The 27,352-nt window shown below is 40.0% G+C and overlaps 1 protein-coding gene across 1 annotated transcript; it reads right to left on the bottom strand.

The window, feature by feature from the left end:
- Positions 1-219: 219 nt before the first annotated feature.
- On the bottom strand, positions 220-27,336 carry LOC120865730 (LRP2 binding protein). Its single transcript, XM_040243065.1, has 9 exons — positions 25,988-27,336; positions 20,762-20,888; positions 19,931-20,043; positions 15,816-15,929; positions 6,393-6,535; positions 6,207-6,312; positions 5,097-5,320; positions 3,532-3,706; positions 220-1,569 (listed from the first exon to the last, which is right to left on the bottom strand). The coding sequence occupies exons 2-9, from the start codon at positions 20,865-20,867 to the stop codon at positions 1,504-1,506; spliced, it is 1,047 nt and encodes a 348-aa protein (XP_040098999.1). The 5' UTR covers positions 20,868-20,888; positions 25,988-27,336; the 3' UTR covers positions 220-1,503.
- Positions 27,337-27,352: the final 16 nt, after the last annotated feature.

A 27,352-nucleotide genomic window follows, 5' to 3' on the forward strand; every position in this document is an offset into this window, starting at 1 on the left:
ATGTCAAATGCCTACCTTTAGGGTTTCTCAGACCTGTGTTCTGATGGCCTCCAAAGTGGTCTTCACTTTGGAGACTGAAGAGTGACCTATTAAAGGTGCCATTAAAGTCCCCATACGCGGCCTTATTACATTTCTGTTTAAGATTCTTAGAGGCTCCAGGAAATGGACTGTGTGTGGAGAAGAAAATATCAGTTGGGAATATGGATCTTCAAATACTGAAGGAATGTTCTATGGATGCTATTAAGAAAACAAGAGCAAAGCAAGTGGGTTTGTACTGTAGAATGATTTAAGTTAGGTTTTTATGAAATCTTGTAGTGGGCTAGAGAAATGGAAAAGCTGTTCCTGGGGGAGAACAGAGTCTTCAGTAGAGATCCGAAAAGGAAAGGACTGGTTTTCAGGGAGTTTAAATTTCTACTCTAAGAGATTTAAGGAGAAGTATATGGCGTAAAGTTTGTTGAAATTTCTTCCCTTTAGATAAAGACAAAATGAAGTTCAAGTAATACAGAAAAACCAGAACATGAAACAAAAGCGGGTAGTTTTGTGCCATTTAATAGTTCGTTAGTGACTAGCACCTACATATTAATTGTATTTTACCAGTGCTAAGATGAGTTCTTATTCACTTTAGAAAGGATGGGTGTGATTTATAAAATAAAGCCAGAACATTTACAAAGAAGGTGTCATTTGGGTATCTTAATACTTTCAATATTTATTTTACAGATGTGCATTTCTTTTAAAATCTTTTGTGTATGGATTCTATTTTTTCTGTCGGCTTTTGCCTTTGTAGATGTAACGGATAAGGAAAGCCTCTTGCTGATTTAACAATTTCTAGGTCTTATACTGGTAGATGATTTGAGATTTTATCTTTGAAATACACTGAGGGTTTTAAAATGTAGACAAGGACTTGAAGTTCAAAGAGACATCTTGTTTCAGTATAGTAGTTTTAGTCACTAAGATGTTTAAGGGAGGATATAGAGAGGCAAAATTGTAAGCAGTTCTTTAAACCCACTTATTTTCAAATCTAGATTTCTAGTTTTCCCTTTCAATTTGGAATTTTCTATTTTAAAGTTTTAGATGACTGAATAAAATTATTAAAAATTCATAAAACTAAAGATTAAAGAAATTTAAGGAATTAAACTTTGTCATTTTTTGGGTAAGTTTGTAGCACTTATACTATTAAAGCTAAGACTGCATCAAGTATTTCAGGACACTATTTAAGAATGGAAAAAAACACTGGCTTTATAGAATAGTTTTCAATACCTGACACAGTCTGGGCCAGTCTCTAGACTAAGAGTTGGATCTCTGAGGACTCTTCCTGCAATTTGATCTTGTTAGCTACACTTCAAGTTGTATTATACAAATTCAAGAATGAAGGTATCATGCCATCATGATACCATTAAAATACCCAGGTTAATCTAATGTGCGAGGCAGAAAACATAGCTATTATAAAAATACATACATTCTAAGCTGTTAGAATCGATGATCTTTGTTGAAATGCATTGTGATCTAAATTCTTTGATGAATAAGTAAAGTGTGAAGTTCATCTGCCAATGCAGGATTCAGACGACAAGCCTTCAAATTCAAAGAAAGTTATTTAGACAATTTTGGACTGTTGAACCTTTTGTTTTTAAGAAGTAGAGTACAGTGATTTAAGGGAATTTTGTAATTAAAATACATTTCTACTCTAATTGCTTAATTAGGGGAATTCAAGATAAACTACGCAAAATAGATCATACTAAAAATAACCATGCTATTATCATTGGGGGGAGAGAGAATTTTCAGTGCCCAAAATAATGAATTTACACATTGATAGTATTCTAAGATGTAAATTATTAAAGTAATTAAAATAGAAAGCATTACTATTTGACCTCAAACTTGCTATCTCATGTGAATAGCAGCATGGATAATTTTTAAATATATGGTTTTATTATGCCTAAATCAGTGATAAGGTGCATAGTTTCATAGTAAGTCAAGAATTTGAAAGAAGGCACCTCACCCAAACCTCACTCCCTGCAGAAACTGTCTCCTTAGTCACCTCAACGTGGGTCACTGGGCACCTGCTTGCTGCCCTCCCCTTCCTGTAACTGCCTGGGCTGTAAGCCTCTCCCCACTGTGCCTCTCTTCTAGGACAGCCTCGCAGTCTGCTGAAGATCGCCACTGAAGCCCCTCAAGTCCTTTATTCTCAGAGTAAAATACTTAGAATTTCCCTTATTGTGCCTCATCTGATGTGATTCCAGACCCTTCACGAGTATACTTTTAAAATGCAGAAAAGTTAGAGGAAGTATCTCCCATAAAATCCAGTGACCAAAACTGAGTAACGGGTCTGTCTTATCTCCCAACCTAAGGAAAACAGTTTTACAGTTGTACCTGTTCAATTATGCTGTTGTTCGGGATGAACATGTACCACATTTCTGGATATTTTTCACCCAGAGTTCTCTTTGCTTATGTCTACTTGGAAAGGACACCTAGTACAGAATGTAAAACTAACTTGGTTTGGAAACTGGTATAATAAAAGAATATTTAGATTTTAAAAAAGACAGCTGTTACTCATACTGATAGAATGGTGTAATGGTAGATATCTCAAAGGTTAGTTGTATTTTTGTACCATATTCTGATATTTGTGTTGATATGGGTTTAATACTGTGGACATTTAATTTCCAACAAAATAATTTAGGGTTCCAAACTTGCCGACACATTGCAACCTCCTGGGGAACTTAAATCTGCCCATGTCCACTCTAGGACATTAAATTGTTCTGAAATAAGGCCTAGGTTTTGGGATTCTTAAGAGATCCCCATGTGATTTTAACATGCAAATAATTTTGAGAACCACTGCTATAACATAATCAGATTTTTAGGCAAGGGACTTAGAAAATTCTTCTTTGCTCTGTTCCCCTGCTCCAGCTGAACAATTTGTGTATTATGCAAATGTTTATGATCTAATTCCAGTTTGGACTTATGGATGTCATGGACCTAAAGTGTGCAGTTTTTTGCTTTCTTTTTATTAAAAAATGAACTTGCAGTTACTATTCATAATGACTGCCTTTCTCACTTCCTCTACAGTTTTTAACAGTTGCGTTTAGATGTGAAATCTATTTGGTATAAATAAACTGATCACATGGATTAAAACATGAAAAGGCTTATTTTAACTGGCTGTAGATGTCATGCATAAAGAAACCTTAATGAAATGTACTCTAATGTATACAGACGGAAAATAGAGATTCACACTTTTTCTGGGTGAACTAAGGCATGCTTGTGCAGGCCTTAAGGTCTTAGTGCTGAGCCTTAGGCTGCAGACAGGGAAATAGAATAATTTGCATCAAAAATAGAAATTTTACCATCTGAGCTTAATTATGTTAAAGAAGAATGAGAAAATTGTCTGCAAACAAGCTGCATGTCTGACAACTTCTGGGTAGACAGAGGTTATCTGCATAGTAAGTAAGAAAAAAACACTAATTTATAAAATGTTTTATAAAAGTCTCAACTGAAAACCTAGAAATTCTAATTGAGTCCATTTATGTTTGTGATAGGGCTTACTTTAGAATAATAGCGTTTAGCTGTCGCCTCATCCTTTGTGACCCCCAGGCCGAGCTGCAGACAGCGCGCGTGGTAGAAGGAGGCCAGGGCCATGCCTCTGATGATGAATTCTGGGAGACAGTCCGTGACCTGGGCTATCATGGGGATGTCGTGAACCTCATCATAGTCAGCGATCCTGGAATACCCAGTCGTCAGATTAAAAACACTATCACACTTATGGTTTACATTTTTATAAATGCATCCAGAAACTGTCCTTGTGCCCCAAGTGGTTTCCCTAGCATTTCTACAAGTTTTAGAACTAAATTGTTTGCTGTGTGGGGAAGGGTAAATACAGTCAACTAACACAAGTGGAAGAGGAACTAACTAACCACAGTGGTTACTTTACAGCCCCTCTAGGATTACACTTGTCAGGCTTAATAACCACTAGAAAATATTAAGTTTAAAATATTACTACAAAAACTCTTACCACTTTGCAGATTTAAACAATGGAAAGAAAAGCAATTTTCTATCTCCCTGGGTATTTAAACATCAACCTTGAATTTGGACTTCAGTCACAGAGGACCAGAAAACACATTGAGAAACTTGCACATCTATGTTAGTGGGCAATAAAAAATCATTCTTTATAACCCAGATACAGAGATGGACAATTATATGAAAGAGTCCATTCCATGTCAGCTGTGATACTGTAGGAAACAGGAATATGGACAATAATGGAAAGTTACAAAGATTTTTAAAGGACTATTTGAAGTCTTAGTTTTACCCAGGTGGGCACTTGGGAGATTTGAGACACTGGAGACCACACTGTCAAGTGGCCAGCTGCCTGGAGCCCATGATGCTGGGGAGGTGAGGGCAAAAGGCGTTGCTTCATCCTCCAATGTAGATGTCCACTTTATACTGGGTGCCTGTGGGCTCTGTGGGAGGGCGTGTGGGGAGGGAGATGTCAGCATGGCCTTACAGCCATTCTAGAGGACACCACGGTTTCTTTCTCCTGGCATGTTGCATTTGTGCATTGTGGATAAAGGCGGGAAAGTACATGGCCTCAGAACAAATTTCCATATCCTTTATGTTAGTGTTGAGTCTTTTAACCATTCTCATTTTGTTGTCCTCATCAAGCTACAGTGTAACTGCAGTTACAGAACCTGTGGCTGAGGGTGTAGGAAGAAAAAAAATTTCTCATGTGCCAAGCTATGTTACATGCTTTATATTCACTATTATTTTTAATCAAGAAGAAAATACTTCTGCAAGATTGCAAAAGAACAACTGGTGCCCTCAGAAGTAAGATTTGCTTAAGATCACTTAGCCGGCATATAAAGCAAAGAGCACTGAAATCATGCAGACTGATGGCACAGATGTTTCATCAATCACTATCTGATACGGTAGCCATGGGCTGTGTGTGTCTGTTTAAATTAAAATTCAATGAAAGTTACAAGTTCAGTCCTCAGTTGCACTGGCCACTTTGCAAGTGCCAACAGCCATCATTTCCAATACTGCAGTGAGTTCTATTAAACAGACCAGGCACAGAACATCTAGTAAGTTTTGTAAATACTTTTATCCAGCTTACTCACCTTTTGGAAAATGCAACACACTTTGTAAAGAACTTCATCTTATAGTAATATTCCACGAGATTCCCTTGAGCATAGACGTTGCCACGCTCCGCTGCTTCCCTCAGGCAGTGCAGGGCGGCCTCAGTGTCCTGGCGGATACCTTGTCCATAGAAGTACATGAGCCCCAGGGCACCCTGGGACTCCAGGTTTCCATTACCACAAGCTTCTGAATGCCAATAAAATGCCTAAGAAAAAGCACAATTCCATAGTATTCACCAGGTGGAATTTAATTCATCTATAGGACACAGCTCCAGCCTCTTGAACACAGGTCAGGCTGGCACCAGTTTCACAGGCCTCAGAGAGGGTGCTGAGGGAGGCTCCCCTTTTCTCTCCCCACAGTGCAGGCCAGGTCACTGGCTTGAGCTCAGGTATTCAGGTTTTGGGATTTTCAAGTTTTCCAGAGGAGGCACAGAGAAGGTGGGAAACAAGAGCCAAATGTCTGAAAGGCTTTGTGAAGCGGCACAGCAAGGAGACCAGTTGATGACGTTAGATGGCGGCCATCTCTCAGGCCCACCTGGAGCTCTGACAGGACCAAAGACAACCAAGGACAACAAACCTGCATGTGGCCCAAGCACATCCGCCCTGAGTCTGAGTTCACAGGGATTTCCAGGTAGCTGTTCAGCTATCTGCCAAGGATCTGGGGAGGCGGGGGCGCAGGGAGCGGGGTGGTGGTGGTTACGTGCCTCCTACAAGCTTGCCTTGAACGCTTCATTTCCTCCTCCCTGTAAGATTTCTTGGCAACAGCTCCCATCACTGATGATTAAGAGACTGTACTAACTCACCCTCCTCTTACCTTTTATGGTAGAGTATTTTGTAGGTGTGTTGTCCGCAGCACACAAAGTGCTCACATCTGTGGTCTCCTTTGGTAGAAGGAGGCAGCATTCATAGTTGAGGAAAGGGTGAGATGAGCTTGGAGATCCTAATATGTAAGTTTTCTTTACATTTTAAAGAATTATGAGCTATACAGGGCTACATACTTATTCCTCACCATCCTCCATTCACAGAAGGAATAGTGAACCAAATATTAATCTACACGTGATGCTACAGTTTATCAAATGGGACCGCTGTTACCTTCTCAAGCTCTTTGGGCTCCTTTGTTGAGTAATACAATCCTAGGATACTCTGAGCCTTCACACTAGCTTTTGGGTTTCCATTGTCGGCAGCAAAAAGCCACAGTCTAGAAGAGAAGGAGAAGGTGAGTTATTCTTTGTTTAGAACATTTGATTAAAACAAAATCTTGTTCTTAGGCCAGATTACCTTTCAGCTTCCTTGTCCGATCGTTTAACACCTTTTCCTTCATAATAAGCTCTTCCAAGGTTGTAAGCTGCTGCAAATTTTAAGTGTCTTGCTTTGGGGCATGGAGAATCAACAATTTTCTTCATATATTCCACTCCTTTTTCCTTCCACAAAGGAAAAGAACAAGACAGAAAGTCCCAGTTTAGTTTTACCCAAATCCCAGTTTAGTTTTACCAAAACTAAGTTTTCTGATAATGCCATGAAGTGTTCACGCTCTGACATGATGTAGAGTCTCGAGTCTGTACCTAACAGTATGGTTGTCCTGGAGTCTGCAGAACTAGAAATAAAAGTCCATCTCCCAAGTCAGCGTTCCTAGGAGCTCTGGGATGTAAGGCATTCCTCCCATATTACAGCTTCCACAATTGCATCACATCTCAATGAGTGCCTTTGTCTCTTCTCATGGTCCTTATTTTGAATCAGCACAGTTCTTAGAACTTGTCAAAGTGTAAGAATAACCAGACACTTTCAAATTTTTAACCCTTACAGGTTGCATGTGAGCCCTAAACCCTGTCTTCTTTCTTTAAGCGTCCTTTCCCTAGCTGTGCTTAGTGATAAATTTATATCTGCTACACTCATCTTCATATGATGTCTGTGTAGTCACAAAACACAGATGATATCCTCAGTTCAGTTGAGTTGCTCAGTCATGTGACTGTTTGCGACCCCATGAATTGCAGCACGCCAGGACTCCCTGTCCATCATCAACTTCTGGAGTTCACTCAGACTCACGTCCATCAAGTTGGTGATGCCATCCAGCCATCTCATCCTCTATCATCCCCTTCTCCTCCTGCCCCCAAATCCCTCCCAGTGAGTCAACTCTTTGCACGAGGTGGCCAAAGCACTGGAGTTTCAGCTTTAGCATCATTCCTTCCAAAGAACACCTAGGACTGATCTCCTTTAGAATGGACTGGTTGGATCTCTTTGCAGTCCAAGGGACTCTCAAGAGTCTTCTCCAACACCACAGTTCAAAAGCATCAATTCTTTGGTGCTCAGCCTTCTTCACAGTCCAACTCACATCCACACATGACTACTGGAAAAACCGTAGCCTTGACTAGACGGACCTTTGTTGGCAAAGTAATGTCTGCTTTTGAATATGCTATCTAGGTTGGTCATAACTTTCCTTACAAGGAGTGTCTTAATTTCATGGCTGCAATCACCATCTGCAGTGATTTTGGAGCCCCCAAAAATAAAGTCTTTGACACTGTTTCCCATCCTAACTGCTAATAAAAGGCTTGCCCTGCCTCCAGAAACCGAGACACTGTTTACCAAACCAGGTTCCTCTTGCCCAATGCCCAGCAAGCCAAAACACTGAGACACCAAGGTTTGCAGCAAGGAGGGTTTACAAGGCAGCCAAGTAGATGGGAGAACAAATCTCAAATTCCACCCCCTGCAAGGCAAGAGGTTTCGAGTATTTATGGGATGAAGAAAGCAGCCACTGGAGGCATGGGGCGTGTGGGTAAAAGTGACTGGAAAAAGGTGTGGGAGTCTTTGTTCTGTGCAAGTGTACCTAAGCTATAGGGCTCCGCATGTTCAAAAAGTCACCAAGCAATGGATACTTGGGCATGCCCAGATGAAGGGCCAATGGTTCCATCCTGTCTGAACCAGCTCAGCTCGAAGTAGACATACCTGACTCCAGGTTCCTAAAAGGAGCTCGGGCAAGCATCTTGTTTAGGCTACATGCTGCCTGGGAGACGTAACAGTCTTAAAAACACCTGGATTAGTGAAGGCAATCAAAATGGATTTGAACATGGTTTCAGTCCCCACCTTACCTTTTGACCATTTCTCACTCTTGAGGAAAAGGGCCAAGGACAGCTTTGGCTAATTCCTGCTGCTAAGGCCTAACATGGGCTTGAATCAATCTCTTAAGCACTTATTTGAGAATATGTTCCTGGTTTCAAGTGAACATCTTTTTTAATGTGGATGATTTTTAAAGTCTTTATTGAATTTGTTGTGACATTGCTTCCGCTTTATGCTTTGGCTTTTTGGCTGGGAGGCATGTGGGGTCTTAGCTCCCCAACCAGGAGTCAGACCCACACCCCCAACGCTCGGAGGTGAAATCTCAACTGGATCACCAGGCAAGTCCCTCAAGTTAACATTGTGATCCCAAACAAATATCACTTATGCACCAGCTGTCAGGGTATTCACAGGCCCAACACTGGTAATAAAAATTGTAGATAAATAAGTAGCAGGTTGGGAGTGGGGACAACTATATACCCTCTGAGGGCACACAGAATACCAGACATGTTAAAACTTAAGACTCTTATCCTTGGGGATTTTAACTGGGACAGAGCGAGCCAGGGATCTCTGTCTTATAATACTTTTTACCTATTGGAGTGTCTTGATCATTATCAGTTGACAGAAACACTCAGATAATATGGAAGGGACACAGGCTGGGAAAGCGTGGTTTCTGAAATATCCTCGCCAAACAGAACCTTGGCAAGGGGAGATGCCAAAGGTTTGGTTTTGTTTATTCTGAGGACAAGAGGAGAAGACCAAATTTTCACTTAGTCAAGAAAATACAAAGGACAGGAAATTTACTGATTAGCCTAATTCAACAGTCACACCTGAAGTCACAGTGAAGTTAGGGATGGTCAACAATTAATGACAGGCACAACTAAGGGGTCAACATGATCAAATACAGAAGGTTTTGGATGACAGCCAAAAGGTAGAGAAATTACCTACTTTTGCCAAAGACTGAAAAATTCTGATCACTGAACTATCCTTTGAAGCCTGGGAGGTTATAAACAAAGAGAAAGCGGAATAAAAAACAATCTGGTAACTAATGAGTTATTTAAATTGCTCTCTGAATTTTACTTTCTCAAGCCCACCACCACAGCAACCCCATTCACCTTTCTTTCTCATGGCTTCTTCCTCAATAGAAACTTAAGATCTGTTGGGGGTTCACTGGCCCCCTGGGAGCAGCTGGGATTGATATTCCTCCTGCAGTGTGATTTCCCTCTCCTGGCCAGTTCCTCATAAGGTCCCGGTTGTTGAAGATGGAGCTGGGCTTCACAATGTTTATTCTCCACAACTTCAGTCTAGAGGTTCATTATCTCCTCCTTTAAGAACTTCTGAAAGGGGTTTTGCTGTGCATCCAAAGCTGAGGACCCAAATATGCAGAAGCCGGCCACTCCCAGAGATTCCTGCAGCAGTCTCTTGGTGGGGGCTGCAGCTCTGCCTAGAGCTCTCCTTCTGTCAGAGGGCAAGTCTCTGTCCTTATAAGAGTTCAAAACCCAAATATTTACCAGAGGGCTGAGAACTCTGCTTTTTCTTGGATACCCGATAGCCTCAAAATCATGTTCTGGCAACTTCCCTGGTGGTACAATGGATAGGAACCTGCCGGCCAGCATAGAGCACACAGGTTGGATCCCTGGTCTCGGAGCAATTAAGCCCATGTGCCAACAACTATTGAGCCTGTGCTCTAGAGCCTGGGAGCTGCAACTACTGAAGCCCGCACGCCTAGAGCCCATGCCCAGCAACGAGAGAAGCCACCACAATGACAAGCTCAAGCACTACAACGAAGAGGAGCCCCTGCTCGCCGCAAGCAACAAAGACCCAGCATGACCAAAAAATAAAGAAATAAAAATCATATTCTGGTCTCAAGTGTCCTTTGTCTTACTGGTAATCTGAATACCATCCTACCTCCCTCATTTAGTTGAGGGTCCCTTAATCTTTTGCCACGATTTCTCCAAATACAATGGCTGAAGTTTTAAATCCTTGAGGCAGTACTGTTAACTTAGTATCAGATCTTCCCACTTGAAAGCAAACAACTCTTGGGATTTAAAACAAGGACATGCAGGAAAAGTCATCTGTCACCTCTCATACAGTAGACCCACACTTTGCGGACAGATCAGTGACAGTGCAGGGCTTAGGGACTGCCCCATGAGCCTCTTTTACAATCTGACTACTCTTGAATTTTGTACAAGCCGACTTCAGGTGATGCCCTAACTTACATAGGCCTAGCTCTCTGCTCTTGCTGATCTCTTGTCCATCCAGGCCTCTGGACTCTTCTTTGCAATCTCTCCTGGAATAGCTGCAGACTCTTCTCTGGGGTACAGCCTGCAATTTGCAAGCCTGCTCTAGTGGTACTTTAATGCTCATTTGCCCAGGTGCAAAGGTAACCCTGGTATTTAGTAAATCTCTCAGATGGGGAATGGGACATTCAGGTATATTATATAAAGTTATGCTTTTTCCCCATCTGACAGTCTAGCTCCTGGGGAAAAAAAAAGGCATTTTCAAGGCTTGTTTGGACACCTCAGCTCAATCCCCAGTAGCCAATTCCTAACATTTAGACAGTCAGACACACACATACATGGACAAGCAAAACTAAAACAAAACTATGGCCCTGGGCCTGTGACCCAGATACAGAGGCCTGTAACCGTCTGTACCGTCTGCCAAAGTCCCTCCAAGTGGGCCTCTGGTCCATGATCCATTCAGGGTTGCAAAGACAGTCTAGGCATAGTTGTGTTTCTTTAACGAAGTTACTCACCCAAAGAAATCTTCCAAACCCAAAAGCTCCAAACCTCCAAAATATGTTACTGAAAATCAGGTCTGACTGCTCACCGCTCAGAAGCCAATACTTGACAGTCAAGTCTGGTGGAAAGGAAAGTTTTTTTTATTCTGGAGGCCAGCAGTGGGAGAGAACGGTGGACTCAAGTCTGAAAGCCAACTCCTCACTGACAATCAGTGGGCAAGAACTTTTATAGTTGGAGAGGGGCCGCATGCAGAACAGCACCGTCAGTTCTGACAGTCATCTTGAAATTGGTCGTGAAGTGGTCTGATCAGCGTCATCTTGATTGTTTTAAGTACACTTCAGTTCCAGGGTTTGTTTGTTCCCATTTCTTTGGGGCCAGTTCTCATGGCTAGTCTGGTCATCATGTATTTAACTTCTTCCACCTGGTGGCAGTTTCAGTGGCTACAAAACAGCTCAAAGGATGTGGTTTAGAATATTACCTGTAGCCCTTGAGGAGGAACTAAAGGGCCTTGGCTTCGTTTAATGACCGAAGTAGTGTAGTTTGTTCTTGTTTTCCTTTGCTTCAACACTTTCATTTCTCTGAATTCATTCTTTGACTGAAGTTTTTCTCCACACAAAAGGCAGGCAGAGGATGCGGGGATGGGGAGCAAGGGCCATAGGGTCTGCTCGTTCCCAGGTCCTCAGCGCCTGCAAGGGGCTAACGAGCCACAGGTGAAAGGTTTATTTTTACTTACCTCTTGGCTGGCTCACCACATCTGTTACCAAGCTAGATTTGTCTTGCCAGACACACTGCAAGCCAAATGCTGAGACACCAAGGTCTGCAGCAAAAAGAGGGTTTATTTGCAAGGCAGTCAAACCAGAAGACAGGAAGAACAAACCTCAAACCAGCTTCCCAAGGCAAGTGGCTCCAGGTGTTCACAGGATAATGAATAACACAGCATGGCAGTTGGAGGTGTGGGGAGCGTGGAGGGCATGGGGAAAGGTGTGGTGACTGGCGGATAATTTTCGCTCTGCGCAGGTGTAACTAAGCTACAGGCTTCTGCACATTTAAAAGATCACCAAGCAATGGACACCTGTGGATGCCCAGCTGGAGGGTGGGTGGCCCGATCCAGTCTCAACCAGCTGCTCAAACTAGATGCAGCTGACTCCCAGTTTCTAGACAACCACTTGGGTAATGGTTTATGGTTTGTGCTCATGCTGCCTAGAGGGCATGTTAGCTTTAAAACAACCTTGACAAATGAAGGCAGGTGAAATGGACTTAATCCTCAGTTTCAAAACCTTCAAAAGTCACTCCAAAGAAAAAAATAATATTTAACAGTCATGTACAGTTGTGTACACTTCATTCTAACTTTTACCCCTCACTGCTCTCTCAAAATGCTGTTTTTGGCTAAACAACACAGTAAAAGATGAGAAAATAAAGTGTTTTACTGAGTCCCAGATCACATGGATCTATTTCTGTGAGTGTGTGAAGTAGGTGTCTACCATTCCCCGCCAGCTTGTTAATAAGAGAGAACTTAGGGTACAACCACAGTAGAGTGACATGTTTGTGCAAATCCTCCCACAGATGGCAGGGATTAAACTGGGGCCAAACACATAGAACCACTTTTTAAAGGCACTAGGAAGTTTACCAAAGCAAACATAAACTGGAAAAGGAATAACTCTTGAAAACTGCAACCAAAAGGGATCCTTGAAATTCAGTAAACCCCAGATAGAATACACAAAAACCCTCTCCTAGGTACACATCATAGTCAAACTGCTGAAAGCTACAGACACCTTGCAAGCAGCCAGAGAAAAAGGCCACATTACATACAGGAAACATAATACAGAGCTTCCCTGGTGGTTCAGATGGTAAGGTATCTGCCTGCAATGCAGGAGACAGGGGTTCGATCCCTGGGATGGGAAGATCCCCTAGAGAAGGGAATGGCAACCCACTCCAGTATTCTTGCCTGGAGAACTCCATGGACAGAGGAGCCTGATGGGCTATAGTACATGGAGTCACAAACAGTCAGATACGATTGAGCGACTAACACACAATACTAACACACAAAGAGACTGACTTCTCATGAGAAGCCAGGAGATTTTAGAATGGCATTTTTAAAGTGGAGTAAGAAAGACCTCAACCCCAAAACAATTCATTAGAAATGAAGGCAGATTGAAGACATTTTCAGATACTCACAATTGGAGATAACTCATCACCTGCACATTATACAAAAAATGCTCTTTAAAGGAAGTTTTTCAGGTTGAAAAGAAATGGAATACTGTGCCAAACGGGAACCCACCTTGATAGGAAGGACTGAAGAGCCCCAGAAATGGTAAATATGTACAAATATAAAAGATACACAGGCACATATATACATACTTGTATTTATTTTTTCCTCTCAATTTCTTTCCAAAGATATATGATTAAAGTAAACATAACTATTTTGTATTTGGGGATTTATAATGTAAATTTCAAGACATTTCAGGTCTACCACACAAAGCACATTTGGTTCAACCAGATTCTGGGCCAAATTAGTCTCAAGAACAACTCAGTAAATTTATAAATTGATAAAAATTAAAAGAATTTGCTCTTTGCTCCTTTACCTTGGGATTAACTGAAGAGAGCTACAGAAGCCATCTTCCATTTTGCTCCTCTGATCTCCATATGTAATCACATTGAAGTCATTCTACTTTGTGGAGTTGCCATATCCCAACCCATTGAATCTACCAGTTTTCCTAATCTTTCCACACCTTCATGTTCTTCCTACATTATCAGCTTATTCTATATCTGTCACTGTACTCATTCCTTTGTCCCTCTTTCCCTCCATGACACTCACTCATGAGGCACATACCCTATTTCTCCCTACTCTGCTGTACTTAAACCACTGAACATGGCTGGAAAAAAAATAACCATGCTAACAGGTGCTTCTTAAAATTTATGACTATAAATTTCAGAGCAAGCTCTCAGCCCTCACAAGTAATACTACCAATTTGTTTCAACAATAGTCTCTCCCACTTATCTTGAAGAGGGGATACTATTTCAAACCTTCTTTCTCTTCAAACTTCTGCTCTCCCTGCTCCCACTCCTCAGCCTCAGCTCATGGCTTCGATTTTTAAAATATTTTTATAAAAAGTATGGAACAGTTCATGAGTTTGTGTGTCATCTTTGCACAGGCTCTGCATACATGCTGCTAAAGCAAACACATTGCCTCACTTTTATTTCACTAAATAAACACTAAATCAATGAATTTAGCTGATTCATCATTTAGGGAGAGGCAAGCAGCTGGCTATGTGGATCTCAGAATTAGTTTCTGGCATGAAGACAGTGATCAGAAAGTTTTTAAAAAGTATGTATAGATAGTGTCGGCCATGGGACTGGATGAGCCTACTCAAGGAGAGAGTGAAAGGAGGAGGCAGGAAGGGCTGAGGCACAAGGGTCTGAGGAGCGGCTGTGAAGAGGCAAACAGAAAAAACTGTATTTCAGATATACAAACAATGGTAGAACGATGTGTGCGAAGTATGAGGGAGAATCAGATGAACTAAAGATATCTCAGATGCTAAGGGGGAAGGGTGTTGCAAGGAGGGTGTGGTCAGCTGTATTAAATTTGGAGTAAATGCAGGCAGTGTAGTAATGGATAATGCAGATTACTAAACTTTCAAAAATTAAACTATACATAGGTTACAATGAGTATCTTACAGTTAATGCAAATATTTATTTTTACCATTCATTTCATCATAGGGTACAATGATTATAAATATGGAAAAATGAAGAATTTCAGGAATTAGAGTATGGTCCTCATTATTAGCTTTATACAAGATAAAGTCAGGGAGGAAAATGCTTCTTGGACACTTACTCCATGTGCCCTGTGTTAGTTATTTTTATGTGTTGTCATCCAATCTCATTAACAACTATGTGAGTTAGGTTAATGAGTTTTATTTATGCTGCCTGCAATGGATTAACCTGGTAATGTATCCTTAAAGCTTTGTACTGATAAAAGTTCTGAGACCATGTCTGGACTTAGCTACTCTTTGTAGCTGACTGGGTTGTAATCGATCATCAAGGCTGGCCATGACCAAAGGCGAGGGGGAAATGACAGATGCATCTCTGAGGTTATTTATCTTCATTTTACAAATAAGGACACTAAAGCTAGAAATAAGTTTCCCAAGATTATACTGCTAATAGGTGGCGAAACCAAGATTTGAAACCAGTGTTAAAGCCAAAATTTGAAAGCCTGTGTACTTTCACATTTTAGAATTTGTAATAGACCTGTATAGACAGGACACCTTTGCAAGTGAATACAGGGAAATTAAATTCAAAGTATCTTTGAAAATTTAAAAAATAAATTTCATAGGAAATTTCTTTGTAAGATGAGGCAAAAAAAGGGGGAAAGAATTTAAAAATGAAAACCATAAAGCATAGAGAAAATTGTATTACTGATCTCCAAACTCATAATTTAACTTATTCTTTCATCTTCGAGCATGACAAAAATATGAGGCCTAAAAATGCTATTGATATACAATAGATTATTAGACAAGTATTTAAATGAAAATGTAGACTATTATCTATTGACAATGCTGCTGCTGCTAAGTCGCTTCAGTCGTGTCCGACTCTGTGCGACCCCATAGATGGCAGCCCACCAGGCTTCCCTGTCCCTGGGATTCTCTAGGCAAGAACACTGGAGTGGGTTGCCATTTCCTTCTCTAATGCATGAAAGTGAAAAGTGAAAGTGAAGTTGCTCAGTCATGTCTGACTCTTAGCGACCCCATGGACTGTAGCCTACCAGGCTCCTCCGTCAAGAGTACTGGAATGGGGTGCCATTGCCTTCTCTGAAATATGAGTACAGATATGTATTATTAAAATATAAATAATTTTAAATATATCAAATAATCCAGAAACCATGAAATCTTAAACACTGAACAAAACAATAACTTACAGAGTCTGTGGCTGTCCCCAGGCCATCATAATACATCACTCCTAGCTGGTAAGTTGCCTGATGATCCTTTTCCTTGATTTCTTCAAACTGTTCTAATGCTTCTTCATACCATCCCTGTAAGCTCCCAGGAAATATTGAATTATTTTCTTTATTATCTTAAAGTAATCACAGATACTTAGTTCCCACCTAAATCTAGCTAGCAGCACCAAATAAAACAAAAAAAGACAGAAAGAAATTTATGGAATTTACAAGTGAGCCATTGACAACAACCAACACACTATAAAAATCAGTAAAATAAACCTAAACATGGCAACTGAGGGAAGTAACGAGGAGGAACCTAGGAGGGGCTTTCTTTGACTTTCACTCTTATTCTCGGCTATTACTGAACTACCCTCTAATGACAGCCTAGCTCGGTGCTCATCCCAGCCTGCCATATCACTCTTCACCCCCAGAATCTGAGAAACTTCAGAGTTGGGGCCAAAGTCTCTGAGAAAAGATAAGCATCAGGACACCTATTATTATTAAATATCCACTCTAATATGGCTCTTCCAGTTTTGCCATTTTCTAGCTAAAGAAGACACAGAAAAGCAAATGTGGGATTCTCAAAAATTATTCTTCCTCCCATATGTCCTATAGAAACCTCCATGTCACAAGTCATTCATTTAAGTCTCCTTAGCATCATAGGATATAATAAGAAATATGGTAAAGTGTAAGGTACAAACATGGAGCTTATATCTTAATCCTCCATGGAAAATGCCTTAAAGAATAAATCATTTGAAACAATGGAAAAAGAGTCTCTGAGTTGAAAGGTCAGTACTAGGATGAGAAGGCCTGACAAAAACAACTTTTGGGAAACACAGAAACTACTGAATTTCTCTTTTCCTAAACTGTAATTAATCAACAAATTGATAAAATTAATAAAAATTGCACCAAAATGCTAACAATAAGTAAATGACTTGTAAAGTCATTCTCTTTTCTGGCTAATGTTTGGCCAAGATATGAAGGCTGGAAAACTCAGAATACTCGAGAGGACCTTACAGTTTTTGTTATTTTAAATGTCATATACATGCTGGAAAAATCTCAGATATATATTTACTTTCAACTCTGACTTTTCTTTTGAGATCTAGAGTATTACATGTAGTTTCTACTTTGAAACCTTATAGTTGGATGACGATGGGGAACCTTAAACATAAAACGTCCAAAAACTGAACTCTTGATGGTTTCCTCAAAACTCACCCACTTCTCCATTTTTCAGTCCATGCCACCATTCCTTGTATCTCCAAAATAAATCCAGGACCCAGTTCCACTGCCACCACTCTGGTCAAGATCACCATCCTCTCTTGCCCCAACTAGTATAATTTCTCTCTAAAACTGGTCTTGGTTCTATGCTTCCCTTCCAGTCCATTCATCAGAGTCTCAAAACACTTCCAACAGCTTCTCACTACTTTTGAAACAAGGTTTGTCTAGAGTCCTTCAGTTCAGTCGCTCAGTCGTGTCCGACTCTTTGCAACCCCATGGACTGCAGCATGCCAGGCCTCCCTGTCTATCACTCACTCCTGGAGCTTGCTCAAATGCATGTCCATTGAGTCGGTGATGCCATCCAACCATCTCGTCTTCTACCGTCCCCTTCTCCTCCAGTCTTCAATCTTTCCTAGCATCAGGGTCTTTTCCAATGAGTTAGTTCTTCACATCAGGTGGCCAAAGTATTGGAGTTTCAGCTTCAGCATCAATCCTTCTAATGAATATTCAGGACTGATTTCCTTTACGATGGACTGGTTGGATCTCCTTGCAGTCTGAAGGACTCTCAAGAGTCTTCTCACACACCACAATTCAAAAGCATCAATTCTTTGGTGCTCAGCTTTTTTTTATAGTCCAACTCTCCCATCCATACGTGACTACTGGAAAAACCATATCTATAACAAGATGGAGCTTTGTTGGCAAAGTATTGGAGTTTCAGCTTCATCATCAATCCTTCTAGTGAATATTTAGGACTGATTTCCTTTAGCATGGACTGGTTGGATCTCCTTGCAGTCCAAGGGACTCTCAAGAGTCTTCTCCAACACCACAGTTCAAAAGCATCAATTCTTCCTCATTTAGCTGTCTATGGGATCGCACAGAGTCAGACACAACTGAAGTGACTTAGCAGCAGCAACAGCAGCAGCAGCAGCTTTCTTTATAGTCCAACTCTCACATCCATACATGACCACTGGAAAAACAATAGCCTTGACTAGATGGACCTTTGTTGGCAAAGTAATGTCTCTGCTTTTTAATATGCTCTCTAGGTTGGTCATAAGTTTTCTTCCAAGGAGCAAGCATCTTTTAATTTTATGGCTGCAGTCACCATCTGCAGTGATTTTGGAGCCCAAGAAAATAAAGTCTGTCACTGTTTCCATTGTTTCCCCATCTATTGGCCATGAAGTGATGGGACCAGATGCCATGATCTTAATTTTCTGAATGTTGAGCTTTAAGCCAACTTTTTCACTCCCCTTTCACTTTCATCAAGAGGCTCTTTAGTTCTTCTTTGCTTTCTGCCATAAGGGTGGTGTCATCTACATATCTGAGTTATTGATATTTCTCCCAGTAATCTTGATTCCAGCTTGTGCTTCATCCAGTCCAGCATTTCTCATGATGTACTCTGCATATAAGTTAAATAAACAGGGTGACAATATACAGCCTTAATGTACTCCTTTTCCTATTTGGAACCAGTCTGTTGTTCATGTACAGTTCTAACTGTTGCTTCCTGGCCTGCATACAGATTTCTCAAGAGGCAGGTTAGGTGGTCTGGTATTCCCATCTCTTTCAGAATTTTCCACAGTTTATTGTGATCCACATAGTCAAAGCCTTTGGTATAGTCAATAAAGCCGTAGTAGATGTTTTTCTGGAACTCTCTTGCTTTTTCCATGATCCAGCGGATGTTGGCAATTTGATCTCTGGTTCCTCTGCCTTTTCTAAATCCAGCTTGATCATCTGGAAGTTTACGGTTCACGTACTTTTGAAGCCTGGCTTGGAGAATTTTGAGCATTACTTTGCTAATGTGTGAGATGAGTACAATTGTGCAGTAGTTTGAGCATTCTTTGGTATTGCCTTTCTTTGGGATTGGAATGAAAACTCACCTTTCCAGTCCTGTGGCCACTGCTGAGTTTTCCAAATTTGCTGGCATATTGAGTGCAGCACTTTCACAGCATCATCTTTTAGGATTTGAAATGGCTCAACTGGAATTCCATCACCTCCACTAGCTTTGTTCGTAGTGATGCTTCCTAAGGCCCACTTGACTTTGCATTCTATTCACATTGTAGAGTTCACCAAAGTCTTCATCTCAGAAACGTTGCATCTGTTTTCCCTTCTACCTGGAATGTACTTTCCTGTGGCTGTTTGCATTGCCTGTTTCCTTAAGTTTCAGTTTCAACAGGTCTTTCTTCCCTACCCCTAAGTTATTCTCTATCAGAGTAGCCAGTTAATTGCTTTCATAGTATTTTTAATTTATTTGTAATCATATATTAACTTGTTATCCTCCTCTTGACTATAAGCTCCATAAAATGGGGAACATTCTAATTCCCTCACCACTGTATAGTTAGTACCTAGCATAATAGTAGCAAATATTTATAAAGCACTTATCAAGTGGCAGGCCCTATTAGTCAGTATTTTTACAATTAATATATCCTAATAATAGCTCTATGGCATACATATTATTACCCTTCCTTCCTAAAGAAGGAAATTCTCTCCTTAATCCATATAGAAACTTACTTAAAGCTACCTTTAAGTACTATTAACCGATAAGAATCAGGATTTTTAACTGTTAATAATAAGAAAACATTTTACAAATGACACTATTTTAGCAAAATATAAAAATTAGACTTTTTATTTATTATGTGCAAATGGATTTCATAACAAAATGACTCCCATAAATGACATTTATTAGAATGACTTATGGAGAAAGGTTGAATAGCTCTGTAAGCTGGGACCAACGTATCATGCTCAAAGCCACAAACACAATCTAGGGAATTTGACAGAACCTCCCTAGCTTAACAATGGTAAGGAACTCTATAGGAAACTTTGCTATGAAGGTCTAACAATGGCTTTATATGAAATGAAAACAAATCCACAAAAACTGGTACCTCTTCAAAATACAGTTGACCTCGTAGAAAATATGCCATAGTATCCCCTCTTCTTATCCTTTCCTTCAAGAGCTGCAAGGCCTTATCCACCAAATTAGCATGGCTGTAATGATCTGGTTTTTAAAAAAGTAAAGAATTCCATTTTTACCCAATGTGAATTTTTTCTCTTAAAGTAATAAAGTATATAGAATTAATCTGACACTGTTTATACTGGTTTCCTTCCTAGTTCTCATTCCTAAAACTGACCTCCTTAGTTCAAGGAAAAAGCACCACCTTAGAAAAAAGAAAGCAATATCACAATACCAGACATTGTACCTTATATAATTAAGAAGTGTATTGGTGGGCTGTCACACTAACCCTCCTTCCTACTAGGCAGGAGCTCTAGCAATGTAGTCTGTGTGGAATTCTTTAGACAAAGTTGGCCTCTGTGTGAAATTCTTAATTTCAGTCTTAATTAGAACTACTCTAACTAAATGAGCTAACCATCCCCAATTTTTTTTAGGTCTATAGAAAAAGAAATGGTAGCTTTAAATGCCTATTTCAAATAAAGTATGGTACCGTCCTCTCTAACAGAAGTGACATCTGGCTTCTTTTTTCAAGAAGAGTGTTCTAAAGTCCTGAGAGTAAAACCAGGAGCAGGATCTCATGATGAAACTTCTTCATTGATGATCTGCTACCAGATAAGCTGGGTAGCAATTCCACAAATTCTTACAGAAAAGCTAGTAAGGACTGTAAACCACTTCCTTGCCAGGAATAAGACTCATATTTCCCGTCTCTTTTGCTCTGGTGTATGTAATTAACTTTACGTGAAAATACTATCAGGACTTGTACCAGTCTTTTCCTTTCTCCACTGGAAGATTTTTGCATTCTTAGCAGCGAAGTGGGATAGGGAAGTATAAGAGGGGTTCTTGGGCAACTTTTCACTGGTCAACTTCATCCTGTCTCCACAGTGGGTATTCTGTAAAAGAGAATAAAATAATAATATGGTAGAAATATCTTCCTCCAGGAAAATGCACCAAGAGATTCCATTTCCACTTAACAGAAAGAGCATCTTCCCCGCATCACTGAGGGATAGGGCACCAAACTAACAGCTCTGGTATATGAGCATTCCTTCTTAGGGAACTAGGACCTTTCATAGCTACAAGAAGCACAGCCCTCGTCCATGTCTGTTCCCACCGCATGGAGTCAATGATCAGAGCTATCTGCAAGTCCTCTCTGGCTGTGAAATCACATGCTCTAGCAAATCCTGTCACCCACCACAGCTGCTGCCACTAGTAGGAATTGGTGACACTGCTCACAGGTACAGTTCTTGTGCACTGGTATCTTCCCATTAACTGAAGCTCATCAAACTAATCCATTTTAAATGGAAGCACCTGTCTATTTTACCTGGGAATACACTTTATTTCAACTGTGTTGTTCAGTTTTATCTTTCCATCTGTATTGGGTTTCCATGTTATAAGGTGGATCACAGTTGAATGGAAAATCAGAGCCTTCATATAAAATGTAGAGGCCACCTCATGTGGGATGAAGGAGTCCAGGTTGGTCTAGGCTGAGGATAGTGAGACCGCAAACTCAGTTGTTGCTACGCTTTTTTGTTTACTCCATGGAATTCCACTGTTACAGCATGCTCTCACCAATCAGGAACAAGCTTCCGGTAAAGCTTCCTGATTGGTGGTGAACTCAATAGATCTTTAGCATGACTGGAAAGCCACAATCATACAATTTTATGATACTATTTTGGACAATAAATTGCTTTATGAGAAGGGAATGGCAACCCACTCCACTATGCTTGCCTGGAGAATTCCATGAAGAGAAGAGCCTGGTGAGCTACAGTCTACAGGGTTGCAAAGAGTCAGACATGATTGAATGACTAACACACACACAATGAGAATGAAGTGCAGAAAGGAAGATAAATCAGTATACCAGAGGAAAAAATCACCAAAGTATCTGTGATTTTAATTTTTTTAAGAGTTAATTGTCTCATCTGTAGTTTGGATTATAAATAGTTTGAACTAGAGGATTTCAAAATATCTATTCCTAGATTTGTAAACTTCTTGGATTGTATGATTCCAAAAACCTATGGTTGTACTAGTAAATATAGAAGTTTCCAAAGAACTTTAGGGTGAAGCAGTTACAAGGTACAAGTCCTGATAATATTTTCACTAAATGTTAATTAGGTGAAGTGTTTAGAAGAACTAAGACGATCCAAATACGATGATGTTCACAGCATGTTTCTGTTATCTCTGAAATGCCAGTATCTCGACTCTTGTGCTTTGGGGCCATCAGTAAGTAAATAAGGGTTACTAGAACACAAGTAAATTTGATAACCCAGGTGGCTACTACGTGACTAACCTGGACAAAAGGGGTGATTCACCTCCCAGGAGGGATGGAGTGCAATTTCATCACACTACTCAGAGCAGCATGCTATTTAAAATTTATGAATTGCTTATTTCTGTAATTTTCCATTTACTATTTCCAGACGATGATGGGCCTGAAACCACAGGAATTGAAAATGCAGGTAACAGGGGACTACTGTTATTTCCTCTTTCTGTCCCAGGATCCCATAGTCATCATGTCTCCTTAGCCTCCTCTGGTCTATGACAGATTCTCAGGTTTTCCTTGTTTTTAACAACTTTGACAGTTTTGTACTGGCCAGATATCCTGTAGAATGTTTCCCAATCAGGGTTTAACTGATATTTGACTCATGGTTAGACTTGGGTTATGGATGCAGAGGTGAAGTATCTTTTTGGCAGACCATATCAAGGGTGCATGACTTATCACTGATGATAATAACAAACACCTGGCCAGGGCAGTGTTCCCCACTGTGAAGTTACTTCCCCTCACTTCCCATACTCTACTTTTTGGAAGCAAGTCATTAGGCAGAACCCACACTCAGAGGAGGATGGGGTGAGGTAAGGATTAACCTCTACTTTCTGGAGTGAGAAATGTCTAAATGATGTGTTTGGAATGCTTTTGTAAAGAAGAGCTGTCTTTTTCCTTACTTCTTTCCTTCCTATCTATCCATCTTTATCAATTATCTATTGAGTTGGCCAAAAAATCCATTTGGGTTTTTCCATAAGATGTTACAGAAAAACCTGAACGAACTTTCTCACCAACCCAGTATCTATTCTTTGTGCCATAATATCCTGGAGCAGTAGTTGTTTAGAATAACTATATAATTTATCATCTTTTCCCAGAAGTTTGAGTAAGCAAGGCTGGAAGGATTTATACAGTATAAACTAGGCACAAGAAGAATTTCTTCGTGGGAAATCCTTTTGCTTTCACATGTGCTAGTCATTCAGTGGTGTCCGACTCTTTGCAACCCCATGGACTGTTAACTCTCCAGGCTCCTCTGTCCATGTGATTTTCCAGGCAAGAACAGTGGAGTGTGCTGCCAGTTCCTTCTCCATTTATAATCATACTAGGATCATATATGGATTTCCTGACTGCCTATGCCAATGAAGGTCATAATTATATTGATTAGTTCAAGTCATTTTCAATCTGTGGATTAAAAAAAACTGTTAAAAATCAAAGAACAGTTATTGAAATTCCAGCTCTGGCTATCATCTTCTGTCTTTGAAAAGTTTTCTTATTTGCAGTGATATATTATCTTCAGTGTATGAGCTATAGAAATATATCTGCCACACATCTTTATTAATAATTAATATCTAGTTACTTTTAAGGCTCACTGGAATCTGGTCAACATTAATATAAATAATAGGGCACCTAGCTGGCAATAAATAATTGAAACATCATATTCAGAAATGTCTGAGGAATATTACTTGAATATGTTTGGGGGTTATACAAGTCTCAAGAGATCTAAATAATACATGTGAAACCAAGTAAACTATTGAGATTTTTAGTTTTACTTTATATTTCTTCATTTGCTTTAGAGCTAAAGTTCTCTATAGCATTATTGCTAAATGTATACAATGTAATTAAATGTGATAAATGGGGATTAGAAGCTATTCCCAATTACTCCTTTCAATGCTATGCATTTACGGAATGTTTTCTAGTTATCTTTTTGGCCAATAAAGGCAAACAGGAAATAGATGAAATTAGCCTAATTCTAATTAATTAGCCTGTCCACCAAATACTTTAATAATTTTCACCAATTGGCACATATTCATTCATTCATTAAAAAGGAACTCCTTGAATAGAAGGCATTGGACTAAGCACTGTGGGAGATTCAGTTCTAGAAACAAGGTTACATTAAGTCATCATTAAGAGTGTTTTTCAATGGATTGTAGTAATCTTCTCTGAGGACTTCATTTTGCTTTAAAGCAGTCAATCTTAGTAGCTTTGAACTACCAAAGATGACCACAATTCTTTAAAATATAGGTATAAGAATGTGGGCTCTGGAGTTAAATTGCCTGAGTTCCAGCTCCACTCCTTAATAATGATATGACCTTAGATAAGTTATAGAAATCTCCCTAAGTATCAGTTTCCTTTCCTATCTGTATTAACCATGGGGCATAATAAGTGCCCAATTAATGTCAATGTACCTCAACACAATAACATATTGGAATAGACATTAGTGGTCATTTAACATAACTTCTCATTTATATATCTTTATTTCACATCACTGCTATATGTGTAACATATATTGCAACCAGGCTGAATTACACATAGTTCTCAACACTGGAAGATATTTAACACTTCTTATAAATTCTCTTCCTCTTCTGGATGACCTTGCAAACTCTTACCCTTCAAGTGTTAGTCCACACATCTTTCACTCATTTGGTCACTCAGTCATCATTCAACCTTTTTTTTTTTTTAAACTCACTCTAAATGGCACCCTTCTGGAAACACAACTACCAGCAAACTACACATAAGTAGAATTGGCGATGCTTGGAAGAGTGACTACTCCACATGCTTCTTAGACCATTTACCACTTTAGAAAATTGATCCCACCTGCTATATGTTCTGTAAAATCTCCAGTCCCTTGCCAGTAAGATACTGTCCCCTAGGTATAAATGAACTTAATTGACAAAACAGAAGTAGAGTAACAGATTTAGAAAACAGACTTATGGTTACCAAGGGGTAAGTGAGGAAGGGATAAATTGGGAGATGGGGCTTGTAGTATACACACACTACTGTATATAAAATAGATAATAAAGAACCTACTACATAGAACAGGGAACTCAACTCAATACTCTTTAATGGTCCATGTGGAAAAAGAAACAAAGAGTGGATATCTGTATATGTATAACTGATTTACTTTGCTGTATACCTGAGACTAACACAATATTGTGAATCAACTATACTCTAATAAAAATTTAAAAATAAAGAAAAAAAACAACAAAAAAGAAAAACAAAAGAAAAAAAGATACTGTTCTCTGAATGTATTTATTCTGTATACTTCTGTACTCCACCAGCTCTATTCAGTTTTCAGAAAGCTTTTAGGCCCATTTCTAAGAGTAAATCAGATACTTAGCTGAGACATAGCTGAGACATAAAGAGTTGTTTGGAAACATTATTAGCAATGGAGAAGTACGCAGTGATTAAAGGGACAAAAGCTTTAAAAACTACTCACAAAATTCCCTTTCCTTGTGAAATTTAAATATGTCACAGGAAGTTAACAATAATTACCAGATTTAATGCATGCTGAACAGAATCTTGTTTTCAAGAAAAGAGAGGTAACATGGAGGTGCATGTCTCACACAAATATTCCATTTCATATGTTAACTGCAAAATGTATGTTTTAGAACTCTAAGAACTTCTTCGATGACACCTTGTATTAGTTAGGAATTCTTGAAAATGAACATCGTGCAAACTTGAAGCTTAATTATATGCTTTGAAAAATAGTGCTTATCTAGATGAAAAACACGAGAAAAGGAAAACTGGCAATATGGACATGTGTTCTCATATATCTCTGACAGTCTTTAAACAGCACAAAAAGTACTGTGAATAGTTTAAATTTAAAAAAAAGAACACAAACATGATTCTATACATGTTTGAATATAAGTGTGTGTGTGTGTATGCTTAAGTACACATATAAACAAAGATGTTTAAAACTACCCCTTTGCAAACAAAAGAAAAGAGAATTTTGCTCACCAAGTCTTTTAGGCAGCAAGGCACTGGATACTTCAGATGAAGAGACTAAGGTGATAACAGGAGGTGCACTCAGTACTTCAGACAGAGGAAATAAAAGATGAAAAGGGGATGCTCTGTGCTTTGGACAACCAGGCCCTTAGTTAAATACATCTCCCGAAGAATTTTAATGAACTCTGCTTCCCATACATAGAAAAGCACTATAATCATTAACTTGGAATATTTGTTCTTTGTAACTAGCAGTGATCTTTTACCAAGATACATGTTGACTGTATGTATTCCTTAACATCAAAAAAAATCACATATAAACTAGCTTCCCCACTCCCACCTCTTTGGCGTAGTTCCTCAGTGCTATCTGAAGGCTGTCTCTGGGGCTACAGTCCTCAGTAAAACCCTGAATAAACTTTAACTCACACCTCTCATGCTGCACATTTTTCTCCAAGTCGACACCTTGGATCAACTGCATAAATCTGGTAATATAATTACTGCAAAATTAGTTTATGGCTCTTATTACAAAATAAACAAGAAACTGTAACCAAAATTAGAACAAAAAGGCCACCCATCTATCTTAAGAGGACACTGAGGTTGTTCTCCAAAAACAGAATAAACTCAGTCTTGCTCTCACAAGGTACCAGCACACAGAGGGGAACAGATTAAGATATCAGGGAAAATAAATACATGGTTGGAACTTTAGCTTTTAGCTAGATTAACCTGGGGAAGAAAAAAAAGTGCTTAGGAACTGTCCAGACATAAAAATACACGGTCAACGGCTATGGCTTTGAAGTCAGGATGTCTTGTTTCTACAGTTTTCTGAGGTACGGTCAGCCCTGCCCACGGGGAAGAGCCCAGTGGTCATAAACGTCCACGGCCTGAGTGCGGGGCTCCAGGCTCAGCGAGCTCAGGGCCAAGAGCTGGGACCACCATTTCCCCAGGCCGCAAGTCCAGCACTGTGCCTGACCTGTCTCTGAGGGGCCACATGACAATGAGGCTCACTTTACGTCACTCCCGGAAAGGGCATGGTGTCATTTTGGGGTGTGGGTGAAGCAGTCCTGTGGGAAAACCCAGCCCCTCGGCTCATGTTAACCGCCCCTCCACCACCACCCGCTCTAGCTTTCCTAAATGTCCAGGGCCTAAGGGACAGAGGCAAGCCTGGGGCGGCTTTGAACACGATGACTCAGAAAAAACTTTCTTTCCTCAGGAGCCAGAGGCTGGGGCCGCGGGGGTCCAGCACCAAGCGCGGTAGCAGCTTCTAAAGGTTGCGTTGCCGCCCAAGATCAAGATCCTGGCACCTCCCTCATTTCCTGGTTACGTGCGCGCTAGCAGAAACCAAAACCTCCACCCGCGACTTCCGCTTCCCCAGAGGGACTA

Source organism: Oryx dammah, unplaced genomic scaffold (genome assembly GCF_014754425.2).
Source record: "Oryx dammah isolate SB20612 unplaced genomic scaffold, SCBI_Odam_1.1 HiC_scaffold_7, whole genome shotgun sequence".
In the NCBI taxonomy this organism is placed as follows: Eukaryota; Metazoa; Chordata; class Mammalia; order Artiodactyla; family Bovidae; genus Oryx; species Oryx dammah.